General features: G+C 40.7%; 1 protein-coding gene across 1 annotated transcript; it reads left to right on the plus strand.

Annotated features, from left to right (window-relative positions):
• Nucleotides 1-2,083: 2,083 nt before the first annotated feature.
• On the plus strand, nt 2,084-17,125 carry smarcd1 (SWI/SNF related, matrix associated, actin dependent regulator of chromatin, subfamily d, member 1). The gene is made up of 13 exons (XM_018677790.2): nt 2,084-2,316; nt 5,658-5,836; nt 6,859-6,901; nt 8,335-8,457; nt 8,979-9,101; nt 9,824-9,940; nt 10,075-10,176; nt 10,253-10,414; nt 11,702-11,799; nt 12,123-12,258; nt 13,982-14,104; nt 15,200-15,301; nt 15,705-17,125. The coding sequence occupies exons 1-13, from the start codon at nt 2,131-2,133 to the stop codon at nt 15,756-15,758; spliced, it is 1,548 nt and encodes a 515-aa protein (XP_018533306.1). The 5' UTR covers nt 2,084-2,130; the 3' UTR covers nt 15,759-17,125.
• Nucleotides 17,126-17,608: the final 483 nt, after the last annotated feature.

A 17,608-nucleotide genomic window follows, 5' to 3' on the forward strand; every position in this document is an offset into this window, starting at 1 on the left:
GAATTATCACCAACAGATGGTGACATGTAAGTTTAAAAAGAGTGTAAATAACAGCTCCACTGGAAACATAACACAACAGTAGGGGTGGTGGAAAGTTACTAAGAACATTTATTTCACATTTATTCAAGTACTTACACACAATTGGGAGATATCTGAGTACTCCTGTTATATACTTCTTCATTCTTCAACTCCAGGATACTTGATTGGTAATTATCGTTCTCTCTGATCCACTGTGTTTTGTATGGCTTTTGTTACTTTGCAGATACGGATCATTACTTATAATCAATAAATAATCAATGATCTATAATCATAATATTAATAGACCCAGCAGTATATAAAGTTAAAGTAACATTTTTCTCCACCTTTAGCGGTTGTAACATTTTAGAGAAGATTTTTGCTGCTGAGTGAAAGTTGAAGAAACCAACTTTCCTAAACTGTGGTCAGAACATGATGAGTAGAATCAGTACAGTAGAACAGCAGAATCATTTAATGTCACAATAATTATCATAACTATCAATTCATCGCCCAGCTCTATTATCATCCAATACTAAAATGGTCCACGGTGAATACTTTTACTTTTGATACTTTAAGTATATTTTGAAGCACATACTTTTGTACTTTTACTTAAGTAAAATTTAAGTAAATATACTGTACTCTTCTGTCACTGCTGACCTACAGTGGTGTGAAAAACACTGGGTCAGAACAACCCATTGTGTTTTCTACCTGTGAGAAACAGGATTAAATAAACTGAATATTCTCTGAAGTGCAGCCATGTTTGATGCAGTGATTCTTATTTTTGGATCTATACTGTAAAGAAATAAATATTAAAGTAGGACTGATGCTCAAGCTCGTCTCTCTCCTGCCTGCATGTCAGATGAGTCACATTTCGGGTATAAATTTATCCTGTCAGATCTCTCAGTGCAATTAGGATGCTCAGCCGTTTGTCATAGATAAAGCTGCAGCCCGGCTCCTCTGGCTCCACTTCACATTCAGCTTGTTAAGAGGATTAATAATCATAGCACAGGCCAGTTTCTCAGCACTGAAGACGTTGTATTAGATTTCAGGCTTGGGTCCGCCTGATTTGTCGTTTCATTTGTTTAAAGTATGAACCCTGATTCATTTGTTTAATATCAGGCTGTCAGGAGTCCTACGAAGGATAAACCTAATCAGCTGCCATCTTACACACACAGGATGTAAAATCCTCTCTGGAGATTTGAAGGTACAATGCAGTAAATCAGGTACCTTTGAGCCTGTAAATGAGGATTTTGGCTACACCTTGTTCTGAAAAACATAATGTATCCCATCCTCCTCCCTCGTATGCACTCGCACACTCTGATCAAACACAAACAGGCTATGCAAACAGATGGGATGCCATGTTTTGTGCTGTTGTAGCTCCATACTAATTGGAGTGAGTACCAACATCAAAGTTTGGAAACACAGAAATTGTTTGATTCTGTGGCTGACTTCCTGGACCCCAGCCGCTCACTCTCAACTTGTTGTTTACCTGTTGATACAGTGTCCTCTCTCATAGCTGCTCTCTGCACATGAAACATCATAATGATGATGTGCTCAAAGAGGTCATGAACAATTGATCCACTCGAAAAATCATCCTGTCAAGGAGGTGCAAATAAACAAGGCAGGAGCTGATTTACTCTTTCCTGAACCTCTGCTGAGGAGGGAGATGAGGTGATATATGAAATGATTTTGATTTTAATTTACCTACCTTGATAATGGTTGTTATTTCTCTGATAATTCATTCCACATGTGGACATTCAGTAGAACACGAGTCAGCCATTTAGAAACCAAAAATACAATAAAAACATTCTGAGAATAATGTTTCCTCTTCAGCATAAAAAATATACCTTTTCTGTCATTATTATGTTTGTCCTTTAATTGTTATCATTTCACAGGTTAGGGTTAAAAACACTTTCATGTCATTGTAGCCCACAAACAATCTGACATCAGAGCTGGGATAATCAGGATAATGAAATGAAAGGTTCTGAAAACAGGTGCTGCAGTACCAGTGTCGTCCAGCAGGGGTCGCTGGGGCCTAGTTTCCTCCTCTACAAACCCTGATCTCGCTCTCGCGGTAGCTCCGTGCTTCCACCGGCGGCGACATTCAGAGAGGAGATGGCGGCTAGAGGGGGGTTTCAGACGGCACCGACGGGTGGTGGTGGCGGAGCAATGGGACCTGGACCGCCGGTACCGGGCGCAGGACCGGGCATGGGTCCCGGAACTCCCTCTGGAAGAATGGGACCGTCGTCGGCCGCGCAGAACCACATGTACCGCTCTCCGATGCCCGGGCCTGGGTACCCGGTGAGATATCGCTCCATCTTGGCTTCTGACGCGTTAGCCTGTCCGCTAGAACAAAGCCTCTTACCGCTGCTTTGTCACCGGTGGCTAACGGTAACCACCGCTGCCGGTGCGGGCCGTAGCTCGGACTGGCCGACAGCCCGGTTGTAGTTAGTAGTTATCCGGGAGAAACGTCTGAACCGGCCACTTTGACCGACTGTAAGAGTTTGTTAGGTGTTTGAATTCGCTAACCCTCCCGCCCGCTAACATTAGTCTTAGCTAGTTAGTCACGGTAGCTATTAGCCTAGCCTGCTAACGGGGCTAGCTGCTGGTGAACCGGTCAGTTTTCTCTCTGTAAACTCATTATAAAGGCCCCATTATAAGAACCGCGAACAAATAACGGTGCACATTTTTACTTTAGAGAGCTTAAGCTTGTGTTGAGTAAAAAAGTTGAGAAGCTGCATAGTAACACACGGTGTGTAACCTCAATGAACAAGCTGCAGTTTGTATGAATGTAAACTGTTTAAACGGTGAGGAGAGGCTGAGACCTGAACCTGGACCTGCTCTGTGTCTGCTGTAGCCTGGTTTATTACAGACCACCCGGTGTTTTCCAGTTTACAGAGGCAGCAGTGTTCTGTGCTTCTGATAAACCTGCAGTCCTCTGGCTGGCAGAGGTATTACACTACAAAGATGGTTACTACACAAAGTTTGACTTTTTGTTATCAACTCTTCATCTTTTTACTGAGCAAGGCCGGTACTGCAGCTGATTTTACAGACCTTATTGACTAGAGAAGCAGTGACTAATTGATTAACAGAAAAAAAGTAGCTGGAAAGTATACTGATAATTATTATTATATAAATATACATATATTATTTAGTCGCTTTAAGCAAAAAATGTTAATTCACAGTTGTAAAGTGAATATTTTTGGATTGTTGAAAATGTCAGCTCAGTTTTTGGGAAAATATAATTATATATTCATCATAAACTCGTTTTCTACACACAAAGACACATTAATTAATCTAACAATAATTAGTCTGATTAATGGATAATGACAGTAATTGATAGTTGCAGGCTTGTTAGCTTTTATATCTTTAAAGTTCCTGTTTTTATAAGAACTTCTCTCTGTAAAGAGTGAGTCTCTCTGTTCATCCAGGTGAAATTACTGTGATATAATTTTAATAAATATTACACATAAAAATGTAAAAGCAACATCGGCGTGAAGAAGAACTGGTGTGAGAACATGCATCCAGTCTTTATCTGTTCGTATTAGGAATATTGTTTTTTCATTGTTTTTGCTCGAGCTACAATATAATAGAGTACAGTACAATACAGTACAGTACAATACAATACTGTACAGGGATTGATTTCAGTTGATCTAACATGATACAAATCAGTGTGTTAATAATACTGTTACTGCCTCTACTTAACATGAAACCTGTGACAGTAATAACAGTACAGATATGATGTGGATGTGAATACAGTCTGCGTCAGTGATGAGGAACAAACCTCACCTGAGAACACCTGACTGTGTGGGGGTGTGACCTGGTGGAGTCCTGGTACAGACATGTTAAAGGTTTATAATATTAGCAGGTCAGTGTGTGGACCTGTGGATGTGTAGTATCAGATTCTGTGTGTTTACGTCCTGATCTGTGGTGCAGTGTTTTCACTGGACTGACTCTGGTTGTCTCCAGCTAACAGGCTGTTTCTGTGATAGAAATGATCCCTGATTGTTTGCTGCTGGCAGTCTGAAACACTGCTCAGTGAAAGGATGTTTCATCCTGTTCTCTCTGCTGTCCTTGACTGCTTTCAGTCACACAGGCAGCCTTTCACAGCACAGAGAGGCTTCATACTCTGAATACTGCAGATACTCTGAATCCTCCGGTTGTTCTCAGGTAAACCAAGGTTGTACTGATGTATAGTGTAAAAAGCAGTGAAGGAGCGGCACACGGTCCCTCTCTGCCCACACTGAGCTTTGTGGGTAAGGCAGAGCACATTCATCCAGCCTGTATTGTCGATGAAGTCGGTGTCCATCACTATTCACCCTCCACCACGGGCTGAGGAGAGAGTACCTTCATCTCCCTGTCATTTGTTGGACTGACTGCTGGAGAGAAAGCTGTGTTCAGTGTTTGTCTGCTACCCTCACCTGCACTGATGCAGTCAGATACACGAAGTCGTCTGTTTGAGTTCTTAGCACATGGTTTGGTGAGTTGGTAGCGGTCTTTGTTCTGTGTTTGTTGGTGCAGGTTGTTGCTGTTGTAGAACATTGACGACACGTATCCCAGCTTTGGGATTTGATGATAGAAGCAGTGTTCAGTGTTCTGTTCTGCTGTGGTCTCAGTTTTCTTTGTTCTGTCTACATAGTTTTTGCATCAGGTGTTGTGCTGCTCATGTTTCATCATCATATTTTCATTTGACTGTTTTGTTTGTTATTTAATTCTGTGTCTTGTAGAAAACATAATCATCACATTAGACTGTATCCATACAGACTGAATGAAAGGATGTCTCAACAGTACACTCTTTTACCTTCAGAAACCATCTCAGAGCTTTTATCACACTCTGACCTTGGAAGTGCAGGTGCTTTGTGCCTTCAGTGTTTGTCATTTCAGATGCTCAGCGACTCATGGACTCACAAATGAAATCAGAAGAACATTCATTCATTCATTATTTGTTGATGTGTAGCTGTAATTATCTGCTCTGCTGTGTTGAGCAGGTACAGTGATGTCCACAGTGTCTGACTACATCAGGATTCACTATGTTTCACTTCACTGACTCAGGTGTAGTCTTGCTATCTCTGTATACTTTTTGAAGGATGTTTTTCAGCAGGGATTGCAGTCATGCGTTTAGTGAAACATTAATAAAACTGCAGTGTGCTGTAGATATTTCCTTTTTAGTTAATCTGGGTGTGTTCAGGTGGTTTTTCTCATCAGACAATCTGCAGATAATTTGATATATAACCCATCAGATTTTACAGTGTCTTAGTAACGTCTTCACTTGTCTTTCAGACCACAGTCTAAAGTCCAAATAGATAGATTTTACTATAACATAAGAGAAGCTGTAACCCTCCAATGTTTGGTATTTCTGCTTTAAAACATAAATAATTAATCAGTTATCAAAATAGTTGCTGATTAACATCATGTTCCTGGAACAGAATCGTGGTACACAGACCAGATTCCTGCAGTCTGAACCAACCTGAGGGTGAAAACTCCAGTGAATCCTGTTTCACATCATAAACCTTCAGAGCAGGTTGTCTGGTATCTCTGTGCTCCAGATTCAGAGGCTGTGAAGTGATGTGTGAAATAGAAAACTAATGCCCTGAAAGTATGTTTCTCTTTAACCGGTGCTTTCTGCTGTCCTCTCTGTGCAGAGACCGGGCATGCCTCCATCCAGCCGTATGACCCCACAGGGACCGGCCATGGGCCCCCCAGGATACGGCAGCAGCCCTGTGTCTCGTCCCGGGATGCCTGGTGTGATGGACCCGTCTCGTAAAAGGCCGGCCCCCCAACAGATTCAGCAGGTTCAGCAGCAGCAGAACCGCAACCAGCAGTAAGTTTCCCCCCACTCTGAGCATTATCTCAAACAGAGGATCAATCTTAAGAACTGAGAATTAATTATATTTTTTACTTTATCACCAGTCGGCTGTACGAGAGGGATTTTACCCTGTTAATGTAAATTTAAATGTGATCGGTGGTCTGCAGGTCTTTTACTGCTCCAGTTTCAGATCAGAGTCTCTTTTTGTTCCAGACTAAAACACTGACACATGCAGCTTCTCTTAATGTAAAGAAATAATGTTTCATATAGAAGTCCTGTTACTGGACAGATGAAAACTAAAATAACCCCAGTTAAATGTCTTTAAACTTCAGCTGGAGGCAGTGGGAAGCAGCTGAAGTTTAAAGCTCAGTTTCTGGAAAAGCCTTTTTATACGTGACCTAAAACAAGGAGTTGATCAAAATTTAATTATTTGACAGCTGTAGTGAAAATCTATTTCTCAGTTTCAGTGCTTTTCCAAGTGAAAATGTGAAGTATCCTGTTATTTCTGCTTCTTCAATGTGATATTTTTCCTCTCTGCATTAAATATCTTTGACTGTTTGCCTGTTGGTCTGACTAAACCTGGGAGATGATGACAGGCATTGTGTACTATTTTCTAAAATGTATTTTATTTATATTAAAATCAGATGATTGATCCATATCCCCGTTACTGACCTTTAAATCAGTTTTATTTTACTGAGACAGAGTCAGAGAACATGGAAGCTGTTGAATAAAAGAAAATAACTGTACCTTCTGTTGTACCTGTTATGTACCTGGCGGTGTACTGAAGACAGTGATGGTGTTTATATTTTTATATTTATCATCACAGTTTTCAGCTCTGCACCAACCTGCTGCAGCAGTGTCAGGAAATGACTTACAGTGATTAAGCTGATGCAGTGTGTGTCTGTCAGCAGTGTAACTGGCCTCTGTGTCTGCGTGTGTCTGTCAGCAGTGTAACTGGCCTCTCTGTTTGTGTGTGTCTGTCTTGTCGAGCTGCTCTGACTCCCTCTCTGACTTGTTGTGATGATTTGTTTTTATAGCACAAAGAAGAAGAAGATGGCTGATAAAATTCTACCTCAGAGGGTGAGTATTGGTCAAACAGCAGTGTGTGGAAATCCATTCACTCTGGCCTTGAGTTTGTTGGAGAGATTACATTTGAAAGTTCATTTGAATTTTAATTCTGGTGGCTCAAAAAAGGAGAGCTGGTGTTTAAAGAACAGGTTCAAGAGTTCATGTACTTGACATGGTGGTGTCCATGATGATGGATTAAAACAATCTGACAAACTGGACCAGAGAAATGTCTTTAACTCTTCATTAAGCTCATTGTCTTCACCGATCACAGGATATCTGCAGACGTTTAAAAGCAGTCATGTAGGTTTCCTCAGAAATAGTCTTAAAATAATAAAACCTGTTTAAAATGAAATGTTTTATCTAACCTGTTGTAGGAGGTACTGTTACCTGTGAAGTGTGTTTGGATGTGATTTTACCAACACTTACTGACAGCTTTCATACTTTGGTTAAAATTAAACATTTATTCAGTTTCCCTCTGTGTGGTTTTAGTCTTAAATGGTTGAATTCTGCAGAAACCTTGAACATCAAACTGTTTTTCTCTCTCCCTGACTGTTATTATAAAAACCTTTTGTTCAGATGTTCCCATCTGTCTGCAGACGTGTGATTCCTGGTATTCTTAACACACACTGAGCAGCTGTAGTTGCTGTTAGTCAGATGTTCTGTTTATGTTCAGGTGTTGGACCTGTTACACCTGAGGCCTATACTATGAAGGGAGTTTAACCTACTCGGTTGACAAACCCTGACTTTCTCAATCTGATCATTAATGCTGCATGTTTTGGTCTGTAGTCTACAATTACAACCGCCTGTCGCATTATATTGTCTTTCAGGACAATAATGCCCCCCCATCTCCATTTAAATGATAATTGAAATCGATAATATGCAACACTAATGAGCTAAATTCTGCTGCTCGACTGTGAGGAAAAAAAAATTACAAAATAAAATAACTGATAGTGAAAATGGGAAAAGCAGAGCATAAAAAACACCATTTGTTGGTCCACATATCTCTACCATCCACTACATACTTTTTTTTTTCTTTTTTTTTTGGGTGGGGTTGGGTTGGTGGTGGTGGTGGGGATGACTGACGGTCTTTAGACAACCCCCATCCCACGGAGTCAGCCTCTCTCAGTCGTGCCAATATCGATTGGTTGTTCTACCTGTGGGGCGGTACTTAGGTAAAAGTAACACCAGTAACACTGAGTTAACCACGAACATAAACTTAGAGACGCAGCGTAAATTACCATGGCAGCAGATCCTGGGTAAAACCTATCCACCTTTCATAGTACAGGTTAACCAGGAAGTTACACCTGACGTCACCAAGTTACTCCTAAAGTTACCCTGATAAGCCAGTAAGCCAGTACATATTTTGCTCCCTGTAGTTTTTAACAGCTGAGTTCATGTACTCTTGTCTGTCCCAGTGGTAAACAGTATCCTGTGTTCTGGTCCAGATCAGGGAACTGGTTCCAGAGTCTCAGGCTTACATGGATCTGCTGGCTTTTGAGAGGAAGCTGGATCAGACCATCATGCGTAAAAGGCTGGACATTCAGGAGGCCCTGAAGAGGCCCATTAAGGTACGGTTCATTTAAACTGTTCACTCCTGGACTCCTTCATTCACTCCTGTTCAAACCTGAAACTAGTCTCAGAGGCTCAGGAGCCTCCATGGTCCTTCTCACTGCTCAGTTAAGGGCTATGCTGTTTTATAAAGGCTTTTTAATCTAAGATGTGTCCAGCATTATGACTGCAGACATTTCACAGGGTGTCCGTAACAGGTTCAGTTTTTCTTCTGTGTTTTCATGTTTGAATAAAGTAAGTGTTTATTGTTGAAGCTGACAACATGCAGATGGTTGAATGGCCCCCCAGGCATTCAGCAGATCAATACACTGATGTTATCTTAGACTGCACAGGATCACAGTGGGGCTATCTTTACTTTGCCCTCCATAAAGTCGACTTCACTGAATGAAATACGTTTTAACTTTTAAGGAGCAGTTAAAGTCTGCCAATCAGTGTTGATTATCAGTTCAGGCGTCAGGTCACTGTGGACAGTTTGATATCACATGAATTCAAACTGAGCTTGTTTCTGTCTGATTTTTAGCAAAAGAGAAAGCTTCGTATCTTCATATCCAACACCTTCAACCCTGCAAAGCCAGATGCTGAGGATGGAGAAGGCACTGTTGCATCATGGGAGCTTCGTGTTGAGGGGCGTCTGCTGGAAGATGTAAGCTAATTATTGCTGTATATTTGTTTTATTCCCTTAGATGTGACTGTTTTCCTGTGCATATATATTATTTGTGACTGCCTAATTCCAATATAACAGATTAGGATCTTCCCTTATTGTGTTTACCTGCTGCCAAAACAACCTTTTTTCCAGTTAAGCTTCTTGTAGTCTTAAGATAAGTGGCAGTTTTTCCATTAAGAGGATTTCATCAGCAGCAGGTCTCTGTCAGTGGAGCTGCCTTCATTGTAATAACTGCTGTAACATTATTTTAAACTAATGTTATTTCCCAATACACTGTCAGACAGATTACAGAGATAAAGCACCAAACATATCATGAAGACAGTCAAACTCGGTGTTAGTTTTACCATAACGTTTCCCTAAACAGTTATTATCTGACTTTTCTGAGTATTTGAGTGATCCATGTGATCCACTCTCTGCAGTATTTCTGATGTTTGTGTAACGGCTTTTAATAAAGACACAAATCAGATTTTTGTTCCAGCAGAGTTCCCCCCATGGCCGTCACATGGGGGATGTTTAGTTATATTAATCTATATTTCACTGATTTCTCTTTTATATACTTCAGTGTTTGTCATTTCTGTCCGGTCCTTGGTATAATGCTGAATTTATTCTCTTTCCTTTTATGTCCTGATTATGATTTGGATCACACCCATTACACACTGATATTTTAAACAGAACTGAATGTAATAATATTTGTTTTGCAGACGGCTGTGTCCAAGTATGAAGCCACCAAACAGAAGAGGAAGTTCTCTTCTTTCTTCAAGTCCCTGGTGATTGAGTTAGACAAGGACCTGTATGGTCCAGATAATCACCTGGTGGAAGTAAGATCATTTATTTTACATATTTCAGTTTGTTTTCCCAGTTTTCCTCTTTGATGAAAACATGTCCTGGTGAAAGAGGACCATCATTGATCTGTAAATACTCTGTTAGTAAAATGTTCCTCATGTTATTTTAGTGGCACAGGACTGCCACCACCCAGGAGACTGATGGTTTCCAGGTGAAGAGGCCAGGTGATGTGGGTGTCCGCTGCACTGTCCTGCTCATGCTCGACTACCAGGTAAACGTTCAGGTGTTCACTCTGCTCCTCTCAGTGGTAACCAGTCTTCCTCTAACAGTGCACTCTCTCCAAACAGCCCCCTCAGTTCAAGCTGGACCCCCGTCTGGCTCGTATGCTGGGTATCCACACCCAGACCAGACCTGTCATCATCCAGGCCCTGTGGCAGTACGTCAAGACCCACAAACTCCAAGACCCCCATGAGCGCGAGTTCATCAACTGTGACAAGTACCTGCAGCAGGTGAATGCTGTACACACCTTGAATTCATTATTTACTCTGAGTTAAACAGGAAATGTTTGAATCTGAACAAACTGCAGCTGCTTCCTGAAGCTGAAATGAAAGTCATCCTGGTTGATTCCTGCTCTTGATGCTGCACAGTCTCTCTCTCTCTCCCATCACCCTCTATCCTTTTATGGCCACTCTCTCTTTCTGGGTCACTCAGAGGTTTCCCACTGAATTCTTTTCTACTCAGCCAAGGTAAACAGAGGATTGTGGAAAATTAATGTTTGACTCCTGCAAAGTTAACGTATGAAATATATTTTATTTGACCTCTGTGATACTCTTCTGATATTTACACTTTGTTGTAAAGGCACTACTTTGATTTAGAATGTGGAAAGTGTTGAATAGAGCTTTGATTTTAAAAGCTTGTTTTGTGAATTGTGCCACGATACAGTCACGATGTGCTCAAACATCAGAGCAACAAACTTCAGGAGAATAAAAAGAAAATGGAGCGGAGGAGTCAGTGGTCATTTCAGAGCAGAAACGTCTGAGCTGCATAACAAAGAAACAAACATGACCTTAACCCTACTCTGAGTTAGCTGCAGCTAAGGCTGACTAAATAGAATAGAATAGAATAGGCTTTATTGTCATTGTACAGTTAAGTACAATGAAATCTTATCAATTTTAATTAAGTTTTTAATACCAGAATATATAACAATATGGTAAATGTATAATGTGATGTTTGGTGTAATTAATTCTGTTTGAAAAACACCTCAGTAACTCATTCTGTTAGTTTGATTTAAACATTAATCTGAATAACTTTTGTCAAACAGACATTATCATATCATTATTATACAGTTCCACTGAGACATTACTACTGATATAATGCTGCAGTTAATATTTGTTTTGATCATCAGTCAATAAAAATGTGTCATTCACAAGATGATGTCTTAAAACTCACCAAAATCCAAAATGTGAAGATGTTTAGTTTACAGACAGCGAAGCAGGAAATATTCACATCTGAGAGGCTGAAACATCCAAGCTTCTGCTTAATAAGAGGACAACAACATTTAACCTGTTATCAGAATAGTTGTTTATTATTTTTCAATGATAATCAACTTGAAGTTTCAGCTGTATATTGAAATCTCTCCTGTCTGTACCCATGACAGGTCTGTGTGTGGATCCTTTAAGAGCTTTTCTAAAACAGAACACACGTCTTAAAACTAGTTATGTTTTTAATATTTTAGTCTCCTTGATTTTTTTCGAAATGTTTTTTGTTGTGATAACTGAGGGTCGTCTTTTTTGCAGATTTTTGAGACGCAGCGAATGAAGTTCTCTGAGATCCCACAGCGTCTGCACGCTCTCCTGATGCCTCCGGAGCCCATCATCATCAACCATGTGATCAGGTAACCTCCGTAAGAAGGTCAACACTGTGCCTACAGTTAGTTACAGGAGTCAATAACTGGATTAGAATAAAACTATACAAAATGTTAATAAATACGTCTTCATCCTCAACAAAATTGTTGATTGGTCATTAACCAGCTGATCTCTGTGTTTTTATGGTCAATAATAATAATATTTGTTCTGAATGTTTGACACTGTACCCAGTATAAGAGGCTGTCTGCTGTTTAAGTCCAGTGTTGTTGTTAATGTGATCAGCTGCTGTTGATGTGACCACACACAACCTGAACTGACTGAACTGTATAAACTGAACTAACTGTGTGAACAGTGTGGACCCTAATGACCAGAAGAAGACTGCGTGTTATGACATTGATGTTGAAGTGGACGACACACTGAAGACCCAGATGAACTCGTTCTTGCTCTCCACAGCCAGTCAGCAGGAGATAGCAGGACTGGACAACAAGGTAGGCCTCCACCACCACCACCACCACCACCAGCTGGACCAGGTTTTCTGTTTGTCTCAGATCTCTGAGTCCACTGTGGAGAGCTGTTTTTCCTGTTTCCTGCAGGTTTATGTGAGGGTTTGATCTCCACTACAAAACACTCCCTCTTTCAGAAACACTGCAGGGAAGAAGGGTTTTCTAGTTTGAGATAATAGTTAAGAATTTTCCTATCATTTTGTCAGGGAGCAGTTGTTTCAGGCCATTTTAAGTACAATCGATTTAAATGTAATGTGAATGGGCAGGTTTTTTCTCTTAACTTCCGTTCCATTGAGCCCATTTATGAACCTGCTGAGGGTAATTTCACACATGTCTGCTCCCACAGATTGTTGGCTGAGTGTTCTAGCCTGCTCTGAGGTCAGTCAGGTCTTCTTGAACTCCTGTGAGCAGACATTACCCTGGCTGTAATCACACTGATAAGACGTGGAGTCGTTCCTCTAACAGACGTCCTCCTGTGTCGTCTTTGTTCTCAGTCAACAGTGTAAATACACAGCCTGTTTACAGTTTGTAGGCACCTCTCCTTCTGTTGCTTTATAGTTGTGTTTGATGACTGATCTACACCCTGTCTCTGATGTCACAGCCTGTCTCAGTTGTCTGACCCTGCAGAGACCCAGAGACAGGACCTGTTTTATTGTCAGGACCTGTGTTCAGACTAGCTGTCATTACCCTACAGACGAGGCTGAACAATAATAATCTAATTTCTCTGGGCCTGTCAAGGATTTTTTCTTCTTTGTTTAGCGTTTTTTTTCTTTTGTGTCTTTTTCCTCGTTGCCCGTCATCATCTGTGTTTTGGTTCTGCATGAACAATAACATGGTGGTGATTCCTGTTCTCTATGTGTTTCATAGACTTGTTGTAAAGTAGTATTCTCAGCAGGCTGGAGTAAAGACTGAGCGTAGTGAAACAGCCAGCCTCCTCAGTTCCTGCAGTGATTATTTTAGTATTTACACTTTGTTTTCTTTTAAATAAAGCTTCTGTTTGTGTTCAGCTTTACTCACAAAAACATGTTTCAAATCATCAAAGTAGACTTAGAGGAATAAACATATAGCTGTTAATATTTGTTGTTTTTATTTCTCATAAAGATAACTGGGATCAGTCTCAGACAGGTTTGTTAATTAGTTTAATTATAATGTTTTAATTACAGATTATTGGTACAGATTATTGAACAGTTCTCAGGCAGTGTGAGGAGGAAGAGAGATGTTTCTCAGGATGAAATAGTTTAGTTTCTCCTCTGAAAAACATGAAGACCATCAGTGATACAAATGAAGAGATGTTACAGTACCTGTCATCAGACAGACACACACCTGACTGTACAGACAGGCCATCTGGCTTTGCTCTGAATTAATGGATGTAGTAATTCAATTTTAAAACAGTTTCAACAGCTTCAGTGCAAACTGACTCTGTGTTATAAAGGTTTTATTCTAATTCATCTGTTAAGTTAAATTTCAGTTTGTGTTTTTTCAAATCTGACCCTGGCCTGGTGACAGGGAGGTTTTATTTCAAACTGATCCCTGGTGTCCTGTATCATATCATTATATTATAGAGTCTTAAGTTTTTCAACTGGGATCTACAGGTGTTGAGCTATCACTGATCTGATCTTAGCCTAGTTATTCAGTGTGTCTGATGTTCTGTTTGATTAATACCTAGTTATTACTTTAGATTGACTGTCTCCTGTGTCTGACTCCACAGATCCATGAGACCATTGAGACCATTAACCAGCTGAAGACCCAGAGAGAGTTCATGTTGAGTTTTGCCAGAGATCCTCAGGGTTTTATCAACGACTGGCTGCAGTCCCAGTGCAGAGACCTCAAGGTCAGTCTGTCTGTCACAGCCTCACACTTCATCTTCAGGGAACTGAATGCATTCTGTTTGTGGTCCAGTATCAGTCTCTACAGTGGTAAAGTTGATATCTTCTTCCCCCATCACATATCATACCATGTATCTCTAAATGTTACTGTGAGAGAAGGTTGAGTCACCTCAGTTTAAAGTGTAAATATGTAGCTGTGGTGTCAGTCCTTCAGGAGAATAAGCTCTTTGAAGCCTGAATGTTCTCCAGTTCAGCCTGAGGTCAGACACATGAAGCAGCATGTCTCTGGTATAACTGCAGCATCAAACACAGAGCAGAGACAGACTGTACACTTCACAATACAACTCTGTCTGAAAATGACCAGAGTGTCTGTCTGTGAAATCAGCTGAACACTCTTTGAACCACACACTGGTGTAGCCTCCTCTGCTGCTCTCCACTGTGTTTAACTTAGGCTGACACTCCTGTCCTGACAGTCCTTTCCCAGCAGTCCTGTCCTGACCGAGTTGAATGCAGCAGCTAGAATCACATTTTGTGAGGGTTATTACTTACCACTGAAGAGAAGCAGGCCATTCTCACCTGAAAACAAATGAGAAATAACTGAGTATCTCAGAGGGAATTGTTTAATATTTAACCTGTTGACAGGCAGCAGACACACATCTCATCATATCAACAGCTCTGCTGTGGTATTGGAGGTTGATGATATTTGTTCTCTGCTGTAGTTTTCTGTGTCACAGTGACATGAATCCAAGGTTCAGCTGTGAAAAGACTAAACTCCATGATATAACTGTGGACATCAGCTCCTCCTCCGAGTTAAAACAGTGAAACCTTTGATAACCTGTGAGTGGATGCAGACTGTCTGCCCTCTGTTCACTGAGCTGGTTAAGTGTTGACCAGACATCACCACCTGCAGCCTCTGTTCAGATGAATGAATTCAGAGCACATCATCAGAGGAACAGTTTTCTCCTGACAACACGCTCATCACATGTTTGATTCAGTCCCTTCTCTAGAGGATCTTCCTCCAGGGTGTTTTACTATGTAACCCATCAGCTCCGAGACCAGTTCACATGCAGTTTGTTTGATGTGTTGTCTTTTGTTAACAGACCATGACTGATGTGGTAGGAAACCCAGAGGAAGAGCGGCGGGCTGAGTTTTACTACCAGCCCTGGGCTCAGGAAGCTGTCTGTCGATACTTCTACTCCAAGGTAATCTGATTGTTGTCTGCTCAGTCCTCTTCAGTGTAGAGCTTAATACTTCATATCAGTCACTACTGGGACTGTAACTGATGACTACTGTCTATTAATCTGCCTGTTGTTTTCTTCATCGATAATAATAAGTGATAATAAGTGAATGAATTCAGATCACTTACTGTTTCTGACCAACAGACCAAACCCAGACTGATTCACTTTGCTGTCCTATACGACAAACAGCAGCACAAATCCTCACATTTTAGACATTAGATATTGAACAAACTGGAACAATAAGTACAACAGAGCTATTTAAAAAGTGTTTTGATGATGAGGTTTAAAGCTTTTTAATCTCAGTCCTGTTGTTTTGATCATGAGGTTTGTTCTCTGGTGATGAAATGTGTGTGAAAATGTCTTTCAGGTCCAGCAGAGACGACAAGAGCTGGAGCAGGCGCTTGGCATCAGGAACACCTAAAGACTTCAGTCCACAGGCTGCAGATGAGATGATGACTAACGAGTGTGTGTGTGTGTGTGTGTGTGTGTGTGTGTGTGTGTGTGTGTGTGTGTGTGTGTGTGTGTGTGTGTGTGGACGAACAAACTGACTTCAGACAAACTTAGACTCATAGAAACTAGATGGTTTTACTGTTCTGTAGGATGTTTTTTTTACTTGTCCCTGCAGCTCAACTGCTCACTGCAATGTAGCTGCTGTTTCCATGTTTCTGTATGTTTTAGTTTTTCCCTCTGACCACAGCTCCTCAAGCACAGTGTGTTTCCTCTGCATGTCTCCTCCTTACCAGAAGCATTCCTTTTGATTTTGAGACATTGTGCCCACACAAAGAACAGACTGTACACCAGTGAGAAGCAGAGGGCAGATTGTACCTGACAACTTAAATGTACTTTGTCCCTGAACTAAAAATATCTTGAATGTGTTGACTCTGTCACAGCTCTTTTTCCCTCTTTTTGGAAAGTAAATTTACATTTCACACTCCTAACCTGGCCCTCAGATGCTGGCCCGTTCAGTTCGATATTGATTGTGATTGTGTTTGTAATCAATCAGGAGTTTAGTTCTGGCAGTTTGTGCCTCGGTCCGTTGTCAGTCACAGCAGGATATAAACTGCTGTGGTTATTACTCATTAGAGTGCCATTTAGTCTGAAATTTTTTCTTTTGTTATTATCAATGATCTTTGTTTTTAAAATATGTATTATATCAGTACTTGTCTTGTTAGCTAGTACAGATTATCAAGGAAGTAGCTAGTCTGAGTACCTCTAGTCGATATAGTTTTGTAAATACTGAGCAGAAAAAACTGAACATGGATGTGAAGTAAAGTTGTATCTCTTCTCAGATCTTTTTCTGAACTCTTTGTCTACGCTCAGATAGTTGAAGCAGTACTTCTATGAATCGGCCCTCGCTCTCAGAGCTCTACGCTCTGCAGGGCAGAAAGCTCAGCATTCATGTCGCCTGCTTCAGTTTGTGTGTGTGTTCATTCATGTGCAGAGAAGCCATAAACACTTGAACGAGCTCGGCCTCAGGTGTGATGAGCAGATGTTCGTACACTGGCTGAAGACCTGACACCTCCTGTGGTTTAATGGTTGTTTCCCTGATGAAGACAAGGGTCTTGGCTAAAACTCTGGTGTGTGTGCATTTCATTAACAAACCAACAATACACTAATGTGGGTTTGGACAGGTGTGTGATGTGAAATGAGTGGTGGGAACCTCTGGGGAGGAAAACACGACACTGGGGGGGAACTGCAGTGTTATTTAAATCTGCAGATTTTTTCATGGACCAAACCTATTTTTCTGTATGTTCTTATTATGTTATAATAAAGGAAATGTAAAATGTACCTGTGTGTGTGAGTCTGTGGCTGCTGCTAATCTGTGTATAATGAGAAATGACTTTAATGTTCCTGTATGTATCATAATTAGACTGAACCCAGTGATTATTATTGCTGTTATTATAATGTCTATTATTTGATTTGGTCTTAAATGTGACTTCTAATGTCTGGTTTGGTCCAAAGTACTCAGACCCTTCAATGAAGTACCAAAGCAACAATGTAAAAATACTCCATTACAAGTACTTCACTACAAGTACAAAGACATGCTCAGTAAAATGTACCAGAAGTCTCAAAGGTATTTTCTGCAGTGAAATGTTTCCTGTGGCTGATGGTTTATTTTATCTGAGTGATGATGAACTTCACTGTTGAAGATTTACAGGTTAGTTTTTAATCATTGCTCTGAAACCAGCTGAGAAGTTTAGAAGGTAGAAGTGATATCAACTCAAACATCTGGAACATGAAGATGGAGCCCAGCTCTGCTTTTTTAAAGCT

This window comes from Lates calcarifer, linkage group LG12, assembly GCF_001640805.2.
Source record: "Lates calcarifer isolate ASB-BC8 linkage group LG12, TLL_Latcal_v3, whole genome shotgun sequence".
NCBI lineage: Eukaryota > Metazoa > Chordata > Actinopteri > Centropomidae > Lates > Lates calcarifer.

Bases quoted from the DNA above. Each gene is read 5' to 3' on its own strand.
- smarcd1 (XM_018677790.2), top strand. From the start codon at position 2,131: ATGGCGGCTAGAGGGGGGTTTCAGACGGCACCGACGGGTGGTGGTGGC. The intron at 9,941-10,074 runs GTAAGATCATTT...ATGTTATTTTAG, and splicing joins CAGATAATCACCTGGTGGAA to TGGCACAGGACTGCCACCAC. The intron at 15,302-15,704 runs GTAATCTGATTG...AATGTCTTTCAG, and splicing joins GTCGATACTTCTACTCCAAG to GTCCAGCAGAGACGACAAGA.